The 25,234-nt window shown below is 35.8% G+C and overlaps 2 protein-coding genes and 1 long non-coding RNA gene across 3 annotated transcripts in view; all 3 read left to right on the forward strand.

Moving 5' to 3' along the window:
* The first annotated feature begins 1,924 nt into the window (after positions 1 to 1,924).
* Positions 1,925 to 2,682, forward strand: LOC144360011 (uncharacterized). Its single transcript, XR_013422128.2, has 2 exons — positions 1,925 to 2,014; positions 2,500 to 2,682. It is a non-coding gene; the product is annotated as an uncharacterized LOC144360011 (long non-coding RNA).
* A 2,265-nt stretch (positions 2,683 to 4,947) lies between these two features.
* LOC100379072 (cytochrome P450 4F3-like) lies at positions 4,948 to 12,713 on the forward strand. Its single transcript, XM_002739049.3, has 9 exons — positions 4,948 to 5,160; positions 5,955 to 6,102; positions 6,399 to 6,571; positions 7,411 to 7,532; positions 7,901 to 8,162; positions 8,750 to 8,946; positions 9,565 to 9,713; positions 10,297 to 10,444; positions 12,533 to 12,713. The coding sequence occupies exons 1-9, from the start codon at positions 4,948 to 4,950 to the stop codon at positions 12,711 to 12,713; spliced, it is 1,593 nt and encodes a 530-aa protein (XP_002739095.3).
* Positions 12,714 to 19,178: 6,465 nt separating this feature from the next.
* Positions 19,179 to 25,234, forward strand: part of LOC100373537 (uncharacterized) — a 30,531-nt gene continuing 24,475 nt past the window's right edge. The window contains exons 1-2 of the mRNA XM_085491304.1: positions 19,179 to 19,314; positions 20,949 to 21,083. Of these exons, the coding sequence (XP_085347430.1) occupies positions 20,981 to 21,083 (103 nt within the window). The 5' untranslated portion in view covers positions 19,179 to 19,314; positions 20,949 to 20,980. The remainder of the gene's footprint in view (positions 19,315 to 20,948; positions 21,084 to 25,234) is intronic.

Consider the following 25,234-nt stretch of genomic DNA (forward strand, 5'->3'; position numbering starts at 1 on the left):
AAAGTAATACTAAGTATTAATTAGAGATGGATTTGCAATTTTAGTGTTTAATATGCACATTGTACGGATGTGGGTGAAAATTGTATGCATATAATGCGAACGTTTGTGCAAATAAGTGAACTTTAAAAGTTAACTATGTTAATTTGCATATTACATCAAACAGCTGTCAATAGACTTCATTTGAATACTGACCACGCCAATCAGTGACCATGGTGTTGTGCTTCGGTCATGTGCCCCTGTGTATACCAGCCATGTTAGCGAGATTATTGGTTTACAGACATATGAAACATGCAGCAACTCACTGCTATATCAACAATCATATCAAGTATACTGTGGTCTCTTATCAATACTGCCCTCATCCCGGGACACTGGTCAAAAACAGATCTTTGTATTGTCGTATAACTTGAAACTGCAACAAGTGTTATGTTGAGCCGAGCTAGGGTACAAGCGCCACGAATCGATGCACAGCAATGTATTTGAAGAAATATATATACTTGTGTAGATAACATTCTAAATTTGTGTAAGTGATGAGATGAGTTATAATTTTTTTATTTTCCCATCGCCGTACTTTATACCTAAGACAACGTGTGGTACTGCGAAAAACAATGGTGATATTGTTCGAGGGCGTAGCACGACGTGTGTACAAATCGTGTTGAAATTATATCGGAATCATGGCATGGCGAATCGATATTCATCAAATAGTGAGGAAGTGAGAAGATTAACTCATATTATGTAGAAACAATCAACATTAATTGTACGTTACCTACAAATGAGAGTACTATTATTGGATAGCGCATTATCGTCTGTGTAACTGCGTTAATAACATAAATTTCAGCAATGTCGGTATATTTCAAACATTCGTTAATGTCGTTAATTATTAGCTATCGTGTAACTGTTTGCAAATTCTAATTTCATACATTCTAAATTAAACCTGCCAATTTGGGACAATGTTATCTGTTTATTTGTGTAATTTGCCGATTTATGGATTAATTTGGTTATTGTAACTTTTCTGGTGTACAAATCTTCTTTACTAAAATTGAAGACTTCGGTAAAAAAATACGAATAGAATAGTATAATAAAAATGGAATAAAATGGCATTCATCCTCAACAACGAATCTTCCAATACTCAAATGTTCAACCGAGAAGGAATAATGGAATTACTATGTCGTTCTGTCTCCATTGCCAGTTTAAATTTAACTAGTAACTATCCTATCTATTCTGGTATCCCTGTTTCATCAGCAAGATTCCAATGTTTTACCAAGTTACATACCATACCTTCATTCTTGGCACCATTAGCCACTTTAACTCATCGACCGCAGCAGCTCTGAAATGTTTGTGATTTTTAAAAACAATGTGAGATTTAAAACCTTATTAGAACATTACATTATATTATAGACCAATCAATATCCAAAAACCAAAAAACTAGGTCGTTGATAGTTTATTGTACGTTAGAAGATTGTACTATTCTCGCAGTTAATAATTAGCTTGCTATGGCATAATGAAAGCTAAAATGTTAATGAGTGTCTCGATGTATGTTATATCAGACATGAAGTGATAATAACTTATCAATCTTACAATATTATAAGATTTTTTTATTACTGTTCACTTTATTCTGAGTCTGGGTGGATTGATATATTTTGGCAGACAAAGTGTGCATCAAAACATGGTGAACTCCAATCTGATTAAAATCTGATGTAGTGTACGGGCTTTAATTGTTTTGGCTATAAACTTATTTTAATTTTATTTTTTATTACTTTTGTTATTAATGCCTTTTTATTTTATTATTTTACTTTGATTTTGATTTTGTGATATTGTGTTTTTTTAATTCCGCCCTACCTACATCTGACCCGATGCCTCTGTAACGAGGTTTCAACGAGACCCACTATCGACGATTTTAGTCAACGAATCACAGACCTCCTTCTATAGCGCACATGATGACGTCACCGGGCAAACACACTCAATTAAAATGGCGGATTATACCGACGTTAGCGACCGGGAATAACACGGCTTTTCGGTAAGTTTATCATTGTCAAATGCAACGAAAGTCATTTTTATGTTAATATTGTGGCTCGAATGGTTCGAGTTTAGATCGTTATTTTGCGTAGTTATTCTGGGAGTGACGATTTTGTTTCCACCGGTTCCACCGAACACCGGTGTCTTTTTCCAGTCGCTTGCCCTGGAGACGGGTGATGTTTTGTTGACGATCGGACCAAAATCGGTATTGAAGCCGTAGCTGTAAATATTCATCAAAATGTATCAACATTTTGTACATTATACAATAACTCTTTATTAAAGTAATTGGGCTGGAATAAAATATTTTTTATTTGGAACACATGTCACATTGCAATTGATCAGGAAATATTTTTTGCTCCAATTTTCTGCGTCGATTCCGTGGGCCGGTGACCGTTATACAATGTAAAATCAGTTTGCATTGTTTACTATAGCTGTTTACAGTGTTCTAATCATTACGATTTACTTATTTCTTTGCTTCCATTCTAGATAATTATGCTCAGTGTTTGATGTAAAATTGAAGCGATGACTGAATGAACGAACCTTGGCTGGCGAAGATGTATCTGGAAGTGTACACTTTTGTTGGAAGTGAAAAAAATATTCAATGTAATGACAACAATTGTAAAATGCTGTGGAATTTCTTTTGTAAATAAAAATATACTAGCAATTTTCTATTAATGGTTTATTCAAGTGGGAAAAATATAATGTACAGAAAAATTACCCGTAGAGTATCGCTACACTGAAAAGTAAGCAACCGACAGCCTGTATAAAAGGGGGCTGTGATTGGCTGTTACTTACGCGAGATTTGAACGGGACTTACATAGGCGTCGGTATGTAGGGCGGAATTAAAAAAAAATCAAAGTAAAATAATAATAAAATAAAAAGGCATTAATAACAAAAGTAATAAAAAATTAAATTAAAATAAGTTTATAGCCAAAATAATTAAAGCCCGTACACTACATCAGATTTTAATCAGATTGGGTGAACTCCTATATAGAGATGTTTTTGTTGTTTCCAATAATTTGTTTTCACTGTGAGAGCTAGCTTACACGAGATCTCCAAGGCACACATGCATGCAGGCAAGTACTTGTAATTATAATTGTCAATCAGGGCACACTATATAATTGTCAAGAAGTGTTTAGTATACCTGACATTGACTTTATAACGTGCAGTCAAAACATAAATCGAATTCATTATCGAATGTCATTGTACCTGGTGGACGCTGAATGGGAATTCGATCCAAACGATGTAATAATATTAGGAATACATGGAATCTGTATGAATGAACACCCACTTGGATATCCTCATTCCCATGTGCTGAAGCTCTGTATGAAAGCTGCTGATTGGTGGGCATGTCTATAAAAAACTGTTTCTTGATAATACGCGTGGCTGATTTATCATGAAACGTGTGTGTGTGTGTGTACTTGGATTGCTATATGTTGCGAGGACAAAAATACAGATATATAGCTACTTCCGAGGGCATACACACCTTCCGAGAACCTTTTTCATAGTCCTCGGAAAACATAATTTATATTAATAGTTAATTCGATTATTAATACATTTTGCGTAGCTTAGGTTTAGTATCGGGGGAAGGTATGGTTCACGTTATATTAATATTAATATAATTATACCATACCTTACCCCGATACTAAACCTAAGCTTCGCAAACATTTCTATGTTCAGTCACGGGATATTCAACTCTTGTTTAATTAAACTTAATTAAAATGCAATTCTCCATTGTATTGCATTGTAATTGAGTTTAATTAAACTCCAATTAAAACGCAACCCTATATAGGAACGCGTTTTAATCGAGTTCATATCGCAACTATATTAAAAGTTAATTCAACTATATTAAAAGTTAATCCAATGGAGTCCTCGGAACATATTGCAATACAAGTATGTGTGTGTGTGTGTGTGTGTGTGTGTGTATGTGTGTGTGTGTGTGTCACGTTATATTGAACCAAAAGAAAGTGCATGTTTGCATGCAAAATACGACAACAATAAATATACTCCCCAAAAAGAGGGTTATTTATAAATCAAAAATAATTTCCATGGATGACGCACACTTGTTGAGGATTGTGTGGTGGTAATTTGCAGTCGTTTATAATCATTCAAATAATTTGTATAAAAACATACCAGATGTACGTGTTCAATAATAGGATGTATGTTGTCAATAGGTAAACGCTTTCTCACTTGCCCATCCTAATTGTTAGTAGCCTGTAGGAAAACGTGATAGCGCGGATGATGAAAAGTACATGAAACAACACAATTATAAAATCTACATATGATTGGTCAATGAAAGTTGATGCTTGGATCAACGGTTTAAACACTGGAGAACACATCTTGTACGCGTAGTTGACAATGTTATGGTGTTTATGCTGTTTTAGTTTCTGTTATCAGAGCAGAGTCAAGGGTCGCATAGATGAGTTCACAGATATCACGATCTAGACAGAGAATTGGAACAGCAGATGTGATGACGGGAAATAGGGGACACTAATTCAGGGGCAATACACAACTGTCGTCTCTCTCTCGTTCTATACGAGATCTCGGTAAAAAGTCGATCTTAACCAACAACCGACAACAAAGTAAGCGTCATTCGCCCTAAACTTGAATATGCATGACCGGTGCACTGCAGTTTAGGTTTCTTTGAAGATTGCTAAACTTGTATTGGATGCAACTACACAACATAGAAATGTCATTCATTGTACAACTTATTAATAAACATCTGACAACAACATATAATTTATGAAAATTAATTTTCTGTGGAGTTTCAAATTGTTGCACACTGCCGGGAAAATTGTAATTGTGAAGATTAGGGTGTGATATCTCGATGCAAACATCGATATCAGGACAAACGTACAAAGGTCGATAGTGTTTTAACCTTGGTCAGCATACTGCCCTACATAATCTGTTTTTATTGTCAACCGTCAGCACAAGATGGGTTCTCTAGCGTTCAAACCGTTGATCCAAGCATCGACTTTCACCAATAATCCATATGTGGATTTTATATTTGTGATGTTCGTCGTACTTTTCATTATCAAGGCTACCACGTCTTTCTATGGGCTGCTGAAGATGAAATGGGCGACCGAAAAAGCGTTTGTTGGTTTTCCTATTGAAAACAGACATCCCGTATTTGGACATTTACATATGGTATGTTGTACAGTAAATATGTGTGATGCTACAGTGCATTCTTAATACAGGCGTGTAGATTATAACTGCATAATAACAAAATACTAAGCCTTCTGAAAGAATTTGTGATGTGTTGCTGCTTATTATCTATATGATGTTGATCGACTTTTTGTGTTGCTTTCCTGTCATTGCAGGCATTACGTAACCCAGCTAAAGACATGAACTTTGTTTTTAATCACGCCCAGCCCATTGCAAAATCGTACAGAAAATATTATGGAATCCTACTTTTGGACTATGGACAGGTTTATTGTTAGTAGTTGTTTATATTTGCCTAGATTATGCGTTCCATGGGGTGAACACACTATCACCTACTTACCCAATTATCATTTGTTCTGCATAGTTCTACAGAGAACTACATACGTGCATTGTGACAACGATAGATATTTTGTTTTTGTTTTTTCTGTGTTAAAATAAATGATGGTTCTGGCGAAGAAAGAATAATTTTTAGTACTGAATTCGCCTCTCAATTAATAGAGCAGCGTGATATAATTATTGATCAGCTTAATGTCGTCTGAAACTTATCATAGTCGAGCTAATAGGTTGAATTATTGAAACAAAACAAAAACGCCATGCGTCCCGCGAGACACATTTCACAAATGCTGGTAATTTATATTCTTAGTATGTTTCCCTTTTATTTATTTTTTGGCTAACTTGTCAATATACATTTGCTGATGTCTGAGAAAACAACTCAAATATGCTACGATATAAACAAAATTGGAAATCTAACTTCATTCAATATTTGAACATATTTATAGCTCAAATTAAACACAGAGGAGACGATGCACATTGCAGGTGAGCGGTCTGATAACTTTCCATACACTGGTCTGTTGTGGTTTGGTCCATTCCACGGTATATTAATATGTCATCATCCAGATACTATACAGCCAATTATGTCTACTGCAGGTACGTGGTATTAGGTTGTATAAAATAATTTTGTTCATTCGCCATATAAAGTCCTTACTAGATATAAATCGAGCTTTACATTATTGCTACTGAATCCATTGCGACGTTTAGTTTACATCGGTGCATTAATTATATAAGTAGTCAGCAAACGTCTAAAATCCTCCATCAACGTTGTAGTTCAACCTAAAGCACATATTAGCCCGTTTATTCAACACATTTAAAATTGGATTAGTCGTACTAATATGTACGCAATACCGAATACATGGTAGACAATAATGTATGCTATCATTAAACAGAACCAAAAGATGAGTTCACGTATGGAATGGTAAAACCGTGGTTAGGAGATGGACTACTGATAAGTAAAGGAAGTAAATGGTTTCGTAATAGACGTCTATTAACACCGGGATTCCATTTTGATATATTACGACCCTATGTACATATATTTAATGAATGTACACATACGATGATGGTGAGTACTATAGATAAGACAATAGATTATTTACATCATATTATGTTTATAAAATAACTATGTTTAATTAAACCGAACAGCCAAATGACGTTAATACTGTTGAAATCCAATCCTATTAGACCTACTTTCTTTTTGAAAACGGCCGTCTTGTATCTTGAATGGGAACGCAAACGCGACGTGGACAAATCTAAACTCATAGTTGCTGTTGACATGGAAAGTGAACCGATCCAGATATATGTATGCGTTCTGCTTGTGCCATAGACCTTCATTGGGAAACTAGGCAAGTCATTGTCAAGGACATAGTTCCCGTAGGCGAGAGATATATAACTTGGAGTGTGGTGTATGTGTCAAGTTCAAACTTAATTGGTGATGACATTATATTGCATGTACGTTTGTCCGATATAATGCCCGCTGTATGTATGAATGTTAAACCAAATCAGTCCCGGCATCTCGGATTTGGATCCCAAACTGCATTGGACCAAAATGGTCGCCGATCCGTGATTTTGAACTCCACTCACAAAGGTCAAATCATGCACACCGTAACTATGTGCCAAGCAAAAATGTGTGATTTTGATACATGTTTGGCTTTAAAATGTGTGACACATGGCAATGGTTGAATAATATTACCAGGATTGATATATGTTTTAGAGGGCTATAGTTTTTATCCAAAGTCTGTGCCTTGCATACCCGCATATAAATAATACAAGTGATTCTCTCGGAGGGCATACTCCTGTCTGATATTTTAGTGTCTTATAGTTTTGGTAAATCTAAGCTAAGACGTTGTATCATTTTAAACTCAGCGAGTAAAAAAACATTTCATCCTACTTTTACATTTACAGGACAAATGGATGAAGCAAAGTGACAATGGGATGATAGAGATGTTCGAACATGTCAGTTTGATGACCTTGGATAGTTTGTTGAAATGTATCTTTAGTATTGAGAGTCACTGTCAAACTGATGTGTAAGTGTTGACGTGAAAGACATCCTTTGGTTGAGATTAAAAAACGTCAAAAGATTTTTTGTGAATCGAGCAATTATTTTCTTTGATGCATTATTACAAAAAAAATATTCACACTCAGGACGGTTGGCTATTGATCATGAATTCCAATAGACATTAGATACTTTTTAATAGTTTTTAATATTATTATTTGTTAGTGTATAATATATGCCAAAGGAATTCAATGCCCATTCCCAAAAAAACAAAAAAACTCACAACTGTGAAAAAGAGCTGAAACTGTCTAAAGCCCCTCTCTGTCCAATCTATTCCACGCAATCTTGTACGAAAGAATAACGCTATTTAAAAATGACTTTCGATGTTTACATATACAGGTCCAGAAATCCCTATATTACTGCAGTGTATGCGTTATCTGAGATGGTATTGAAGCGGGTCCAATTTCCTCCATACTTCAGCGATCTCGTCTACCATTTAACGTACAGTGGTTACAAATGGCGAAGAGCTCTACGTCAAGTCCACGGACACTCAAAAACAGTTATTCATCAACGAAAGCAGGCACTGCAGGACCAGAAAAAGCTGGGAATTAAACACAACAGAAAATATATTGACTTCTTAGATATTCTTCTTGAAGCAAGGGTATGTTGATCGAGTAAATAAATATATTGTGCACTGACATATACGTATAAACAAACGAACTACATGTGTGTGGAATGAGCTCAACGCCGACAAGTAGCTTCACAATATCGAAAATCATACTGAAATGTCGGAAGGTGCGCTCACATCATGGGGCAACTTGAATCATGCCAAAGTGAACAATTCAGTGATTGGATCAATGATACCACATAAAATATTGGCTCGCACAGAGCAGCAGTACTCCCCATGCTGGCGTCAACTTTGGTTTCCGGACAATATGACGAGAAACAGCAATCAGTCTACTTTACCTACAGTATGCATGTGTTAGCATTTCTAACGGGACAGAATGAAAAGAAATATAAAAGTCAGCCGAATGTCGGAATATTTTTCACAAATTTTGGTTGTGTAGACTAGTTTACTGAGGGTTGCACGTAATGATAGATATGCAGTAATAGATATATTTTAGAGAGATACAAACGTCTGTGTGGTGCCGGATTAACACACGTACCATGTGTTCATCCTGGGTGTACCTTTCAGTGAAGATTACTGTAATCTTTTCCTTTGTTTAAACAAATACTTTGTATTTATAGGATGAAAGTGGCAAAGGCCTAACAGATCAAGAGATCCGAGATGAAGTTGATACTTTCATGTTTGAGGGACACGACACCACAGCTAGTGGAATTTCTTGGATCCTCTATAACATGGCCAAACACACAGAACATCAACTAAAATGTCAAGAAGAAATTGACGAATTGATGGATCAGAAAGATAAAGATGAGATTGAGTGGTAATGTATCTGAAGACATCTAACTGCGAAACTGACCCCTTTGTACTGTTCAATGAGATGGACTTCTAATGAAATAAACAATACACCGTATTTACCTTATAAATATAACTGATGTATGTACATATCCCACGATGCATTGCATTGTTAAGTAGCACGTTTTGAGCTTGTTAAACAAGACGCCATACACACAGCTCAATTTAAATGTATACTATTCGACGCACATGAAATTGATTTAAAGTAAACGCCAACAATTTACAAACCGCGTAACATACATGTTAACAAATAACAAAAATTACGTGTTTTTTCTTAAATTGTATTGAACGTAGCTCCGAATTTGGCATGTCTTAATCACCGTCCGTTAAAAACTCGCGCCCCCTAGCGACTGAGCGCGTATATCATATCAAAATGACTCAAATAAATGAAAGCATTTTGTCATAAAAATCGAGAGTATTTTGTTGTGTAGCCGTTTGTCTGTTAGAATAAAGTAACAGGAGGACGTGTGAATTATGAGAGCGCGATATACAGGAAAATGAAAATTGCAATCGAAATTACTCAGTACTGCGCATGTTTTACTCAGAATTTACATAACATATAAGCAATTTTATATCATGTTTCTAGGGACGATCTATCGAAACTGCCTTACCTGACAATGTGCATCAAGGAGAGTCTACGGCTGCATCCACCAGTGCCGTTTATTGGAAGGAAATTGAGTAAACCCATTGAAATGCGTTCACCAACAGGCAAGGGTAAAGTTGTGATTCCTGCTGGTAAGTTATTTGTAGCGAAATAATAAAACATTAAACATTCACGTGCGGAGCCTTGTCTATAAGTCATACATGTCATATGCCTAACGTTACACTGGTAACATTGCTACTCCCTTGTACTCATTATCAGACCTACTTTTTGTATTTGACAACATTTCCGTTGTTATTTATCACATTTTCACATAAAAAACACAAATAAATAAATAGTAAACTTTGAATAATAAGTGTATTTAAAAAAAATCGTAATTGGGGTGTAAAATTTCAGTCAAGACGTGTAATATTCATCGTTTACACAAAATGCGACAACCACCATTCAATTTTGGGTAGCTTAGTTAAATTTTTTGACATAAGAATATATATGTTTTGTTACCTGGTTTCTTATATTTTTGTAAAGTCCGAGATAATTTGGTCTACATGTACTTGTTTACATGTTAATTGCTATTTGGCATATAAACGTATCCGAGTGTTAGAAGCCCATGTTTATGATGTTAATCGCTACACAACAACTGTTACCATAGTGATTATTTTAACAGTAGGACTGAGCTAAATTGATCATCACTTGCATCAACGTGTTTTATATTGGTAGGCGAGAGGATTGGAATAGCTATCACTGGTTTACATCACAATCAGCACGTTTGGGAAGATCCCGAGGTTTATAACCCGTTACGATTTACGCCTGAGAACTGCAAAGGACGCTCACCACATGCATATTTACCATTCTCTGCTGGACCTAGGTAAAGTATGGTTCAGTGGTCATTCCAGTAACTTTGGGGGTACTCGACTTTTACACAAGTCTTAATTTTTATTTCGAAAATTGATTATTGAAACACGTAAAATTCATCGGAAGGAATTATAATGGTTGTACATAGCAAGAAAAAACAACCTACATTAAAGGACAAAACACAATATGACAAGAATAATGAATAAAAACAATCATTCTAGGCAATCATATCCACTGACGAAAATAACATAAAAATGTCCTACAGTCTAATAAATGTATCTCAAGCCCTGAAAAAATACAAGACAATGATTCAGAAGTTGATGAGGGGAACTCAAATTGCGAACACATGCAAGTTGGTCATAATATACAATTTGGTTTTCACTTCTTCTAATACCATGCAGGGGCGGCGACACGAAATTTTGCATGGGGGTGGGGGGTCTGCTCACCGTCCCTCGCACCAAAGGCGCGAGTGATCGCGCCCAAAGAGGCGACCTTAGTCATGCTCACCGGTGCATGCCCTCCCCTTGGGGGGCACTCAAAATTAAAACCTTACACCATGTGCGTTCTTGCTAAAAAAAATAATAGGCCCCTAAGGCTGGCATCACATTGCCAAATCATACCCCCTATTGCGGACGCACCGTAAATTTAGTAAACTCAACTCAAACAAGCTATGGCCTAGGGCGGCGTATGGGAGTGCTTGTTGCAAAAGAGGGCCTACAGCGGGCACAGCAACTCTGTGAGTTTATTCATGGGAGCCTATTGCAGATATTAGAATTTTAAAGGGGGCCTATTTGCCTCCCGCGCAGGCTCCCTTTAGAAGGTGACAAACACCGCTTTTTCCCGCTAAATTTGGAACGCACATGGGGTAGTAACAGCATATAGAATGAACCCCCAGGGATGCTCCCCGGGCAATTTTTGAAATCTAGATGCTCTGAAACGCTTTTTCCTGCATTTTGAGGGGCAAATTTTGCTGACATACATAACACAACACAACACAAAGTTTTTCAGCTAGATTTGGGTGGGCGACGCCCCCAAAATTTTTTCGAGGGGCGACCCCCCCGTGCAACAATGCAAAGCGGTAATGGTACCATTATAATGGCTCCCCTTCCAAAAAACAAATCCAGAATCCACACTACTTTACATCGTCCTCTGCATTCATCTTGGTTACCTTGATGTGTTTTCTGTGTTTGTGCATCGTATGAAGTGTGTATAACTGCCATCGGGGCCGTAGAATACAAGTAAATGTTATCCGTACAATGTTCACCCAAATGTGGAAGGAGTGACTTTGTTTTCTCATTGGCTTCATATATGCCATATACAGAATATCAAGTCCATCTGTTAAAGCTAATGTTGAACTGATCAGTTAAAGCACTCAGAAGAAACAAATACTCAAAATTTGTGTCATTTTTGCCAAATCACGTGACTGATCTAAATTATCTTATTTTTCTCGTAAGAAGTTGTGTTCACATTTGATTACATGACAAACATCCGGTTAAAGCACTCCGTGAGAATCAAATGCCCTAAATTAAGGTCACATTTTTCCAGAAATCTAAGATGAATGTCGATGGAGTTCAAAGGAGAGATGCTAACTGGTCAATTGGAAAAATGGAATAGCAATATAAAATTATCTGAATGTCAGATAAATATGTTCAGTAGTTCTGAAATAATAGATTTTCAAGCGATTGTGGGTCACGTGCGGGCGATATATTTTATTGCGAATTCAGACATGAGCGTCCAAAAAACCTGAACAGAAACAAAGGGGTCCAAATAAACAGACAGGGTGTCTCATAATTATATATTGACAGAAAGTTAAAACAGTATTGTACTTTATATTCATTTGTTTGTGTTATTTGTCCATTCAGGAGTTGAATGGGAAAAGGTTATGTTTTAGGAAAAACGATAATATTTCCCAGCATGCATTGTGATTGAATAACCACTTATATGTATTTTTATACAACTGTGCGCTCATGAATATATTTCTTCCCTGATATTTACGTAGGTTGTACATGTAATATATGTCAGGGGTCGTTTCCTGACCGTTGGACTGAGGAAAATGAAAAACATTTGCTACAACTATAGTCAATCTTTGATTTGATTTTAGAAACTGTATTGGTCAGAATTTTGCTATGAATGAGATGAAGATTGCAGTTGGACTGGTGTTGAGGAAGTTTAATCTAGCAGTCGATGACTTCATACGGATTCGTCGTTACAACAGTATCGTTCTACGTGGTGAAAGGGGTATCCCTCTCCACGTGAAACCCCGAAAAATTAAAACAACATAAAGTATTGTTGGGGGGCACACAAAATGACATTGCTCTTGTACCTGTTATAACCAGATTTTGCCATGTAATTCTTGAGCTTCGATTGGCCAATTCAAGACAGCCTAGTACTTCTTGAGCTACGATTGGCCAATTCAATACAGCCGTATAATTCTTACACTACAATTGGCCAATTCAAAATAGTCGTATAATTTTCGAAATACGATTGGCCAATTCAAAATAGCATTACATTCTTGGACTACGGTTGGCCAGTTCAAAACAAGATGTTCTTGAGGTCACTAGGACAGAATTTAGCCAGACCAGTTTTGAAAAATCAATGTTTTTAATATTGAGATATGGTTTCATACTGATATTGAATTTAAACGTTCTGTAAGTTTTGAGTTTGTTTCTTCCCTCAGACTTTTCACGAATATCACTATGATATTCTTTTTTCCAATGGGATGTAAATTTATGTTTGAGGTTGGACTTGATGCTATTCATTACTGCTGAAGTTAATTTATCGCTTTTATTAATTAGAAATTCCTGTGTAATATTCTTGAGCAAGTCTGTAATTTCCAAATATACCACATGGTTTTTAGACTTTTATTAACTGAAAAAGCTTCTTTAGGAAAAACATTTTGAGTATTTTGAATGCGGTTGTAATATTTTATTAATTGATTTTCAATATGTATATCCAAAGGATATCTCCCTAACTCGCTGTAAATTCCCATAGTTGGGGTTCTCTGAGAGACTCCAAGAAGATATCGACAGTTGTGAACATTAATGTCCTCAACTGGTGATTTGGATGAGAACTCGTCACCCCATAAATCACTACCATAAACAAGTATCGGTCGTATTAATTTGTCAAAAAGCGATAGTGACAAGGTGATGGACAAATTGTGTATTGCGCCTAATTTAGTTTTGAGAGAAAACAGTGTTTTTTGAGCCTTTCTCTTAAGGTTCTTAAGAGTTTCTTTAAATTTTCCAGTTGCACTGATTATTAAGCCCAGATAATTACATGTTTTAACTGTCACAATTTCACTGCCCCCTAGAAAGAAAGACATCTGTTTTTCATTAGTTTTTCTGGGTTTACAGTTAATTGCCATGTATTAGCATACACTGACAAGTTATCCAGACATGATTGTAATCCATGCTTTGTTATAGAAAGAAGGACAAAGTCATCAGCATAAAGTGGGCAGTTGACAGGCGATTTGGAGGATCACAATCAAAATTGAAGCTGTTGGGAAGGTCATTTAGAAGAAGGTTAAATAGAGTTGGACTGAGATTACAGCCTTGTTTGCAACCAATATTGAAGTTAAATGAAGTTAAAAATATTAACTATTAAATGGTTCTGTTAGCCCTTTTTTACATTTAACTTTATACTTTATTTTACTATACATGTTTGTAATAATTGTATACATGTGGTCAATAATACCGTTATTGAGAAGTTTACGAAAGAAGCCATTACGCCAAATGCTATCAAACGCCTTTAGGAGATAAATAAAGCTGGCATACAATTTATTGTTCTTTTAATGTTATGGTAAATGTATTTGTTAATAAGTCTTTTTGAGATCAAAATAGTGTCTGTCGTCCTACATTCACGCCTAAATGTAAATTGGTTATTTGAAAGGATGGTTTTTGTTTTGTTCTTATCAATGTAGATAAGATAGAGAGTTGGTAACCTGTCTGTAAGGAGAGAAGGATGAAAATGGGTGAATAAAGCTGCACTATCTGTAATATGTATTCCTTTGTGTCGAGCCTGGTGTTATCAGCAAAGCGAGACGAAGTTCCCCGATCCCCGAACAGGAAGCTCCTGTTCATAACAACAGATTCAAGCCTACTTTTTGGCTCAATAACTTGATGTGGTGATAAGCCATGTAACAAATAACAAGTAACAGTGATTTACAGATTTTACACTTAATTGTCAACTCCACATTGTCTTTTTTATTTGTTTTAATTCGAAAAAACCCAACTGCAACACTTAGCTTAGCCATTGCCTGCCCCATTGTCCCAACTATCGACGCAGCTGACATGAAAAATATTAAACTGTGCGTACTGTAATATTAAACCAGTCTGTAAGGCGACGCTCTATTCCACTTCTTTCTTGTCAATTTCATGTATTTTGCTCCATAAATGTCACATTTTTGGATCAATCGTGAAGCTGTGCAAATTGAATTAGTGCTGAGGTCCAAAGGCGGTAAACCGTTCTTGACTTTTCCAGAATGCACAGATTATCAGTTCAGCCCTGGTTGTCTTAGTGATAGCATAAACCCTAGGGTTGATGTGCCGGCGATCGTAATTTGCATAAAATGGACAGGTAGTTGTTATCAAATATGTCATGGTTTGCCCAACAATCCTTTGGGTTCTATTCTTTCGATGATGATTCTATGATTGGGATGTTCAGAAATCCAACGCAATGGCAGCCATCACCGTACAACACACTCAGCCTCGCCTTTGACACTCAACCAAGCCACATTAAATGCAGTCAGCACCCGAGGTAAATACACTGATCTTTCTGACTTTTACCCCAACGTCACTTTGCCAAACTCTGTAACCACAAATCTAAGCTACATCTCCTTTGACCCATCACTCACCTGTTTTACGACCTAATAAGCAAAATCGACATATTTGAATCATGGATTGAATGCTACCTAGCATATGCCCTATCACTTATTCTATTTCCCGGAAGACGCCATTCCTTAAACTATAATAAATATGCTAGCTTTCCTGTCCCACGAGTAGCGACCTACAAGCCATAAGCTTGGTTAACTTGTGATAGGCAATTTTTATTGGACGCAAGGTAAGCACTAAAGTTCATCTACCAATGCACCCTCTTACCGAATATCTAGATCCACCAGTGTTCCTGGACCACACCTGATCGTTCCAATCTGTGTCGGGTGCAACTATAAAGGACATGTCAAATCAGAATACTCTCAACACAGATCATCTAACCCATACTACTGGGGCAACCAACAACAACAAGCCAGCCACCCTATCAGACAAATGTGTCGTGACTTCAATAGAGGGTTCTGCAGAAATTCATGCACCAAATGGACACCAACATACATGCTCCATTTGTCACGCACCCGACCATGGTGCCCACACCCACCAGCAACAACCATTCAACACAACTTAAAACTTTTTTCGTGTCACATACTCTTAGACATTTCAAACAGTGTGGACTCTGAATGCCAAGTCTTCACTTAATGTGACGTTTTGGAGACTACTTTATTGCATGCATCAAAATACATACTTTTGTGGTGTTATATGTCACCTGATCACCCGAGTGTATTGATATGTAAAGAGAAGTGCCATTGGTGTAACTGAAAAATAGCGGAATAAACAAGACGTTGAACTTGAAAGCCCTCTGGTTTCTTTGATGTTTGGTGTATTCCTATGTCAACACATCACACTCAACCACAAAGACATTGTCTCACAAGCTGTAATGAAGGAGGTTAAACTAGGGGACACCATTGGTCCATTCACCAGGCCATCCCTACCAAACTTCGTCACAAACTCTCTTGGAATCAGCCCAAAGAAGGCAGGTAGTCACCGACTTATAATTCAACATGCGTTCATGTCTGTACGGATTTAAATGAGACGATCATTACTACTTTGACTACATCCCGCCATTTGGCCTGCGCTCTGCACTTTTCCTATTTATTGGCTCGCCTTAGCACTGTCATGGATAGTCAGACATCAAGCGAAAACAATTGACATCATACACTATCTTGACGACTTTCTAGCTGTCAGCCCACCTAATCATCAATTCTATCAATGAAGCATAGACATAGTTCTAAACACCTGCTTCTCACCATGGATTTCCATTAATGCAAACAAAGTCAAAGTCCATCATCTGTTATTACCTTTCTTGGTGTTGAATTGAGCATAATTGATATGGCCATCCACGTATTAGCCGACAAACTGGAAAGCATCTTAACTTCTATCCACTTCTGGCTAACAGGTATTACTGCTCCAAACGTGAACTCCTGTCACTAATTAGAACACTAAGCTTCACATGTAAATGCGTCTCTGCAGGACAGTTATTTCTATGATGCACGATAGACCTCGTCACCACTGCTTCATCACTCAACTATACCATAATCTTTTCCGACGACTTTTACCTAGATCTGCAATGTTGGTGGTTTTTCTTCCAACCTGGAATGGCTCTGCCTACATTCTCGCAACTTCATAGTCTCTGATCCCAAATATGAATCTCTACACACATGCTTCATCTGTCATCACCTGCAGGGCCTTCTACAACATTGGTTCGCCCTGGTTACCAGACAAATGTTCTATCAACTCTCCCTTTTCAATTGAATGAAAGAAACTTTTTCCTATACTAATTTCATGTTTGATTGAGGCCACCCATTGAATGGGCCAACAAATCATGTCTCACTGTGACAATGAAACAGTCGTCAATATTTGGAATAAAAAGGTTCTACGCGATGTCATCATGTCGCTCTTGCTTGCCATTTTCTTTGTTACAGCTAATGGCAACTTCTACATATTCAGGGTACTAACAATTCAATTGCTGACTCATTGTCTCGTTTGCGTGTTTGTTTAGAGATCTTCTAAGGCAAGAGTTACAATGTGAAATTGCTTTGTTTACATCTGTTGAGGGTTCCTTCTGTAATACTGATTCAATTTCTTTGGCAAATTCTTCTGTGACAATAGCTTGAATGCGACGATAAGTTATTTCTTTTTGTACAAGTGGAGGCTTGGGTAATACCAGTTCTATGCCAATAGGAAAATGGTCAGAGACATAGATGTTATCAATGACAACTTAGCGAATGATGGTGTCTATATTAGTGAAAACCAGATCTAGAATGTGGTAGCGGTTGTGAGTAGGTGCACTGACCCACTGAATGAGGTTGCAAGAGTTGGTTAATTCCTTAAATCTATGAAGATCAATGGAGGATGATGAGGTTGTCCAATGGAAATTGAAATCCCCAGTAATAATCAGACTGCTAAAATATACAGAGGATGCTTCCAGGAGAGACCCAAATTCATCTAAGAAATTGGAAACGGTGAATCTATTCTTTGAATTTCGAGGAGGTCTATAGATAATGATAATTTTAAAGGTAATATCATGATGACAAAGTGTGATTTCAACAGCCTCAAAGGTAGTGAAATTACGTAGCGGTTTCCAGGTGATGACATTAATTTGTGATTTACATATGAAGGCAATACCACCTCCTTTAGATTTCACACGTGGAAAATGACTATATGAATAATTTTTATCCTGTTGATGTGACTTCATTGATGACGGGTTCATCACCAGTAGGTTTTAGCCATGACCCAGTAATTGCTAGTGCATCGATGTTCAACATTATAGTCAGCTTTATTTCGAATTGACTGTACATTCCAGCAGCAAAGTTGAAAATGTTGATTTCTTGGTATGAATCTTTGAGAGATAGGTTGCAATTTCCCACTGCCAGCCCTACAACAAACTATAGATTTTTCATTCTTTTTGCGAGAAAAACGAAATCCTGAACATCACACAACATTCGCACAGAAGTCAACGATGTTTCTACGTCGGTCTTTCGGCTTAATGCATGTAGGTTCCATACAACGACAATCAACACATTTGTATATGGGGTCCATACTACGTGTTGGAACATAAAGCACGCATCATATACTACTTATAACAACATAAACACATGTGGGTCCTTACTAAGTGTAGTCAAACATATGCATGTGTGTCTCATACTATGTTAAACAATATTAATGCACGTGGGTCTCATACTACGTGTATCAACATACAAATGTACATGTATATACATTTGGATCCCGCACAATGTGTATCAATATTCAAGCATGTGGGTCCAATTTTACCGGTACGTAAAATACATGTATTTCATACTACGTGTAGCAAAATATGTGCATGCTACGTTTAATAATACATTAACACTGCGATAAAGACATTGTGGAATGTTTTGGGTTTTTTTATTTGAAAAGGGCCTGAAAACAAATAATTTTGACAAGAGAATTCAGGAATATACCAAGAATAATTCATAACGAAATGTATTCCATATAACACACCAATAATAATTATCATAATTACCGAATACACATGATGAATATTAAAGACAACAAATGTCATTCATTTCTTTCTTTTCCATTCTATTGTTATTACTCGAGATGTCTCGTTTGGCCCATCAACAATTTACATGTATCTATTATTATTAAGACATTTGTCCCCGGGATTTGTCCCCTTTCGAAAGAGTCGCCTGCAATCTAAGACTGCAACTCAAGTACTTGACAATTGCGTTTTAAATTAAAAGGTGGACACATTCTGTTTAGATGTCATTCTCCACTTATGAGCTTCAATACATTGTCGTCAAATAACGCATTACTTATATTTCATTATTTTTTTATATAATGATGATGATGATGTTAGTGTCTCCCCAAATTATGATCTTCGAGTGAATGTATTCAACAGACCTAGAGAGGGCGCAAGAACCGAAGTACGAGTATTCACTTCCGGTGTCAATTGTGAGAAGGCTGTCAAGCACTAGCTGGATCAGGTCAACGTCCTAATGCTCCCGGTGGTCTATTAGTCGAACACTATAAGTTTACTGTTCAAAGAGTGACATATATGCACTACAGTTCAGATTGTTTGGTAAGCTTTCTCCGTTTTTACTAGTTTCGTACATTTTCAGGACGGCGCGGTATTCACCTTAAACTGCACACCGCTCGGTTCATACCGGCCGGGTGGCATTTGTTGTTGGCATTTTTACACAAGCTTCTTCAGTTACCTGAGGAGTTGTAGTATACGAAACAGGTCAGTTATACTGGTACGTAAAATACATCGTCGCTGTGCGTAGGGGGTCGTGCGTAGAGCTCATGAACTCTGTCTAAGACCCTTTGTATGGTGCGACCACTGTCACTGTATGGGACGCGATGTGGGACGTCACATGTACGTTGTGTATAAAATAGTATGTATACATATATGATGTAATTTAGAATTTCCAAACCTGTTACTACACATGCATCCCCAGTTAGCAAGATATTTCTGGGTTTCGTTTTTGAGCATTGTTGATAATTGACGTGGTCTGAGGTCAAACTCAGTGAGCGAACACAATGAGCTCCAAACAAAATCATTGGCACAAGAGCAATAGACGACGTAATGAGGTAATGCTTCATGATGACTCAGCATTTGATGATATAGTGCATGATGACATATTTGTTAGGGTTACACGTACACTACACCACTGCACCACATAGATCGCGAACCATAGTCTACCATACAAAATATTTGGAATGAAATAGCAATGATTACAAACATTTTTTTACCTGTGATATCCTGGGATTCCACTTTTACCTGTGATATCTTGGCTTTCCACTTTTACCTGTGATATCCTGGGTTTCCTGTTTTACCTGTGATACCCTGGGATTCCACTTTTACCTGTGATATCCTGGCTTTCCACTTTTACCTGTGATATCCTGGGATTCCACTTTTACCTGTGATATCCTGGGTTTCCTGTTTTACCTGTGATACCCTGGGATTCCACTTTTACCTGTGATATCCTGGGATTCCACTTTTACCTGTGATATCTTGGCTTTCCACTTTTACCTGTGATATCCTGGGTTTCCTGTTTTACCTGTGATACCCTGGGATTCCACTTTTACCTGTGATATCCTGGCTTTCCACTTTTACCTGTGATATCCTGGTTTTCCTATTTTACCTGTGATATCCTGGCTTTCCACTTTTACCTGTGATATCTTGGGATTCCTATTTTACCTGTGATATCCTGGTTTTCCTATTTTACCTGTGATATCCTGGCTTTCCACTTTTACCTGTGATATCTTGGGATTCCTATTTTACCTGTGATATCCTGGTTTTCCTATTTTACCTGTGATATCCTGGCTTTCCTATTTTACCTGTGATATCCTGGCTTTCCTATTTTACCTCTGAGAACAAAAGTCATAGAATGAGAGGTGTCAACACATGGATTTTGACAGACCTGAAAATATATTTCTTGTTTATTATTAATTTTTTAAGATTGGAAAACTTGTGTTGTTTCAGATACAAGAAAACTTCATGATGAGGTCACAATTACATGAACTGTTTCTTGAACAAACCATGTGATATAACAATATACAGTAGATTTCAATTCTTTCAATTTGGTAGATTTCAATTCTTTCAATTTGGTAGATTTCAATTCTTTCAATTTGGTAGATTTCAATTCTTCATCTTCTGTAAATATTCCATAAATATCAAAATATGTAATTTAAATTAAATCTTGTTTTCAGAGGTGAAGAGTTAACAAGAACCCTTAGACAGAATGGGGAGAACATATTACACACTACCAGGAATCAGGTTTAACTCAGTTGCAAGATTTGTTTTCTTCATTGATGCAGCTACATGTGTTACACTTTGGCTAACAGGTAAGAGAATAGATTTACTCTATATTGAATAGCAGCTACATGTGTTACACTATGGCTAACAGGTAAGAGAATAGATTTACTCTATAATGAATAGCAGCTACATGTGTTATGCTATGGCTAACAGATAAGAGAATAGATTTACTCTATATTGAATAGTAGCTACATGTGTTACACTATGGCTAACAGATAAGAGAATAGATTTACTCTATATTGAATAGCAGCTACATGTGTTATACTATGGCTAACAGGTAAGAGAATAGATTTACTCTATAATGAATAGCAGCTACATGTGTTATGCTATGGCTAACAGATAAGAGAATAGATTTACTCTATATTGAATAGTAGCTACATGTGTTACACTATGGCTAACAGATAAGAGAATAGATTTACTCTATATTGAATAGCAGCTACATGTGTTATACTATGGCTAACATATAAGAGAATAGATTTACTCTATATTGAATAGCACTACATGTGTTATACTATGGCTAACAGGTAATAGAATAGATTTACTCTATAATGAATAGCAGCTACATGTGTTATACTATGGCTAACAGATAAGAGAATAGATTTACTCTATATTGAATAGCAGCTACATGTGTTATACTATGGCTAACAGATAAGAGAATAGATTTACTCTATATTGAATAGCAGCTACATGTGTTATACTATGGCTAACATATAAGAGAATAGATTTACTCTATATTGAATAGCACTACATGTGTTATACTATGGCTAACAGGTAATAGAATAGATTTACTCTATATTGAATAGCAGCTACATGTGTTATACTGTGGCTAACAGATAAGAGAATAGATTTACTCTATATTGAATAGCAGCTACATGTGTTATACTATGGCTAACATATAAGAGAATAGATTTACTCTATATTGAATAGCACTACATGTGTTATACTATGGCTAACAGGTAAGAGAATAGATTTACTCTATATTGAATAGCAGCTACATGTGTTGTACCATGGCTAACAGGTAAGAGAATAGATTTACTCTATATTGAATAGTAGCTACATGTGTTATGCTATGGCTAACAGGTAAGAGAATAGATTTACTCTATATTGAATAGTAGCTACATGTGTTATGCTATGGCTAACAGGTAAGAGAATAGATTTACTCTATATTGAATAGCAGCTACATGTGTTACACTATGGCTAACAGATAAGAGAATAGATTTACTCTATATTGAATAGCAGCTACATGTGTTATACTATGGCTAACAGGTAAGAGAATAGATTTACTCTATAATGAATAGCAGCTACATGTGTTATGCTATGGCTAACAGATAAGAGAATAGATTTACTCTATATTGAATAGTAGCTACATGTGTTACACTATGGCTAACAGATAAGAGAATAGATTTACTCTATATTGAATAGCAGCTACATGTGTTATACTATGGCTAACATATAAGAGAATAGATTTACTCTATATTGAATAGCACTACATGTGTTATACTATGGCTAACAGGTAATAGAATAGATTTACTCTATAATGAATAGCAGCTACATGTGTTATACTATGGCTAACAGATAAGAGAATAGATTTACTCTATATTGAATAGCAGCTACATGTGTTATACTATGGCTAACAGATAAGAGAATAGATTTACTCTATATTGAATAGCAGCTACATGTGTTATACTATGGCTAACATATAAGAGAATAGATTTACTCTATATTGAATAGCACTACATGTGTTATACTATGGCTAACAGGTAATAGAATAGATTTACTCTATATTGAATAGCAGCTACATGTGTTATACTATGGCTAACAGATAAGAGAATAGATTTACTCTATATTGAATAGCAGCTACATGTGTTATACTATGGCTAACATATAAGAGAATAGATTTACTCTATATTGAATAGCACTACATGTGTTATACTATGGCTAACAGGTAAGAGAATAGATTTACTCTATATTGAATAGCAGCTACATGTGTTGTACCATGGCTAACAGGTAAGAGAATAGATTTACTCTATATTGAATAGTAGCTACATGTGTTATGCTATGGCTAACAGGTAAGAGAATAGATTTACTCTATATTGAATAGTAGCTACATGTGTTATGCTATGGCTAACAGGTAAGAGAATAGATTTACTCTATATTGAATAGCAGCTACATGTGTTATGCTATGGCTAACAGGTAAGAGAATAGATTTACTCTATAATGAATAGCAGTTACATGTGTTATACTATGGCTAACAGGTAAGAGAATAGATTTACTCTATATTGAATAGCAGCTACATGTGTTATACTATGGCTAACAGATAAGAGAATAGATTTACTCTATATTGAATAGCAGCTACATGTGTTATACTATGGCTAACAGATAAGAGAATAGATTTACTCTATATTGAATAGCAGCTACATGTGTTATACTATGGCTAACAGATAAGAGAATAGATTTACTCTATATTGAATAGCAGTTACATGTGTTATACTATGGCTAACAGGTAATAGAATAGATTTACTCTATAATGAATATTAGCTACATGTGTTATACTATGGCTAACAGGTAAGAGAATAGATTTACTCTATATTGAATAGCAGCTACATGTGTTATACTATGGCTAACAGATAAGAGAATAGATTTACTCTATATTGAATAGCAGCTACATGTGTTATATTATTGCTAACAGATAAGAGAATAGATTTACTCTATATTGAATAGCAGCTACATGTGTTATATTATGGCTAACAGGTAATAGAATAGATTTACTCTATAATGAATAATAGCTACATGTGTTATACTATGGCTAACAGGTAAGAGAATAGATTTACTCTATATTGAATAGCAGCTACATGTGTTATACTATGGCTAACAGATAAGAGAATAGATTTACTCTATATTGAACAGCAGCTACATGTGTTATACTATGGCTAACAGATAAGAGAATAGATTTACTCTATATTGAATAGCAGCTACATGTGTTATACTATGGCTAACATATAAGAGAATAGATTTACTCTATATTGAATAGCACTACATGTGTTATACTATGGCTAACAGGTAATAGAATAGATATACTCTATATTGAATAGCAGCTACATGTGTTATACTATGGCTAACAGATAAGAGAATAGATTTACTCTATATTGAATAGCAGCTACATGTGTTATACTATGGCTAACATATAAGAGAATAGATTTACTCTATATTGAATAGCACTACATGTGTTATACTATGGCTAACAGGTAAGAGAATAGATTTACTCTATATTGAATAGCAGCTACATGTGTTATACTATGGCTAACAGATAAGAGAATAGATTTACTCTATATTGAATAGCAGCTACATGTGTTATATTATTGCTAACAGATAAGAGAATAGATTTACTCTATATTGAATAGCAGCTACATGTGTTATATTATGGCTAACAGGTAATAGAATAGATTTACTCTATAATGAATAATAGCTACATGTGTTATACTATGGCTAACAGGTAAGAGAATAGATTTACTCTATATTGAATAGCAGCTACATGTGTTATACTATGGCTAACAGATAAGAGAATAGATTTACTCTATATTGAATAGCAGCTACATGTGTTATACTATGGCTAACAGATAAGAGAATAGATTTACTCTATATTGAATAGCAGCTACATGTGTTATACTATGGCTAACATATAAGAGAATAGATTTACTCTATATTGAATAGCACTACATGTGTTATACTATGGCTAACAGGTAATAGAATAGATTTACTCTATATTGAATAGCAGCTACATGTGTTATACTATGGCTAACAGATAAGAGAATAGATTTACTCTATATTGAATAGCAGCTACATGTGTTATACTATGGCTAACATATAAGAGAATAGATTTACTCTATATTGAATAGCACTACATGTGTTATACTATGGCTAACAGGTAAGAGAATAGATTTACTCTATATTGAATAGCAGCTACATGTGTTGTACCATGGCTAACAGGTAAGAGAATAGATTTACACTATATTGAATAGCAGTTACATGTGTTATACTATGGCTAACATATAAGAGAATAGATTTACTCTATATTGAATAGTAGCTACATGTGTTATGCTATGGCTAACAGGTAAGAGAATAGATTTACTCTATATTGAATAGTATCTACATGTGTTATGCTATGGCTAACAGGTAAGAG

This window comes from Saccoglossus kowalevskii, chromosome 16, assembly GCF_978046115.1.
Source record: "Saccoglossus kowalevskii chromosome 16, keSacKowa6.1, whole genome shotgun sequence".
NCBI lineage: Eukaryota > Metazoa > Hemichordata > Enteropneusta > Harrimaniidae > Saccoglossus > Saccoglossus kowalevskii.

What these genes read in the sequence shown, in the direction of transcription:
- LOC100379072 (XM_002739049.3), top strand. Translation starts at nt 4,948, where the DNA reads ATGGGTTCTCTAGCGTTCAAACCGTTGATCCAAGCATCGACTTTCACC. An exon ending in TATTTGGACATTTACATATG is followed by an intron (nt 5,161 to 5,954) that starts GTATGTTGTACA and finishes ACATATTTATAG; the next exon opens with CTCAAATTAAACACAGAGGA. An exon ending in TAAAGTTGTGATTCCTGCTG is followed by an intron (nt 9,714 to 10,296) that starts GTAAGTTATTTG and finishes TTATATTGGTAG; the next exon opens with GCGAGAGGATTGGAATAGCT.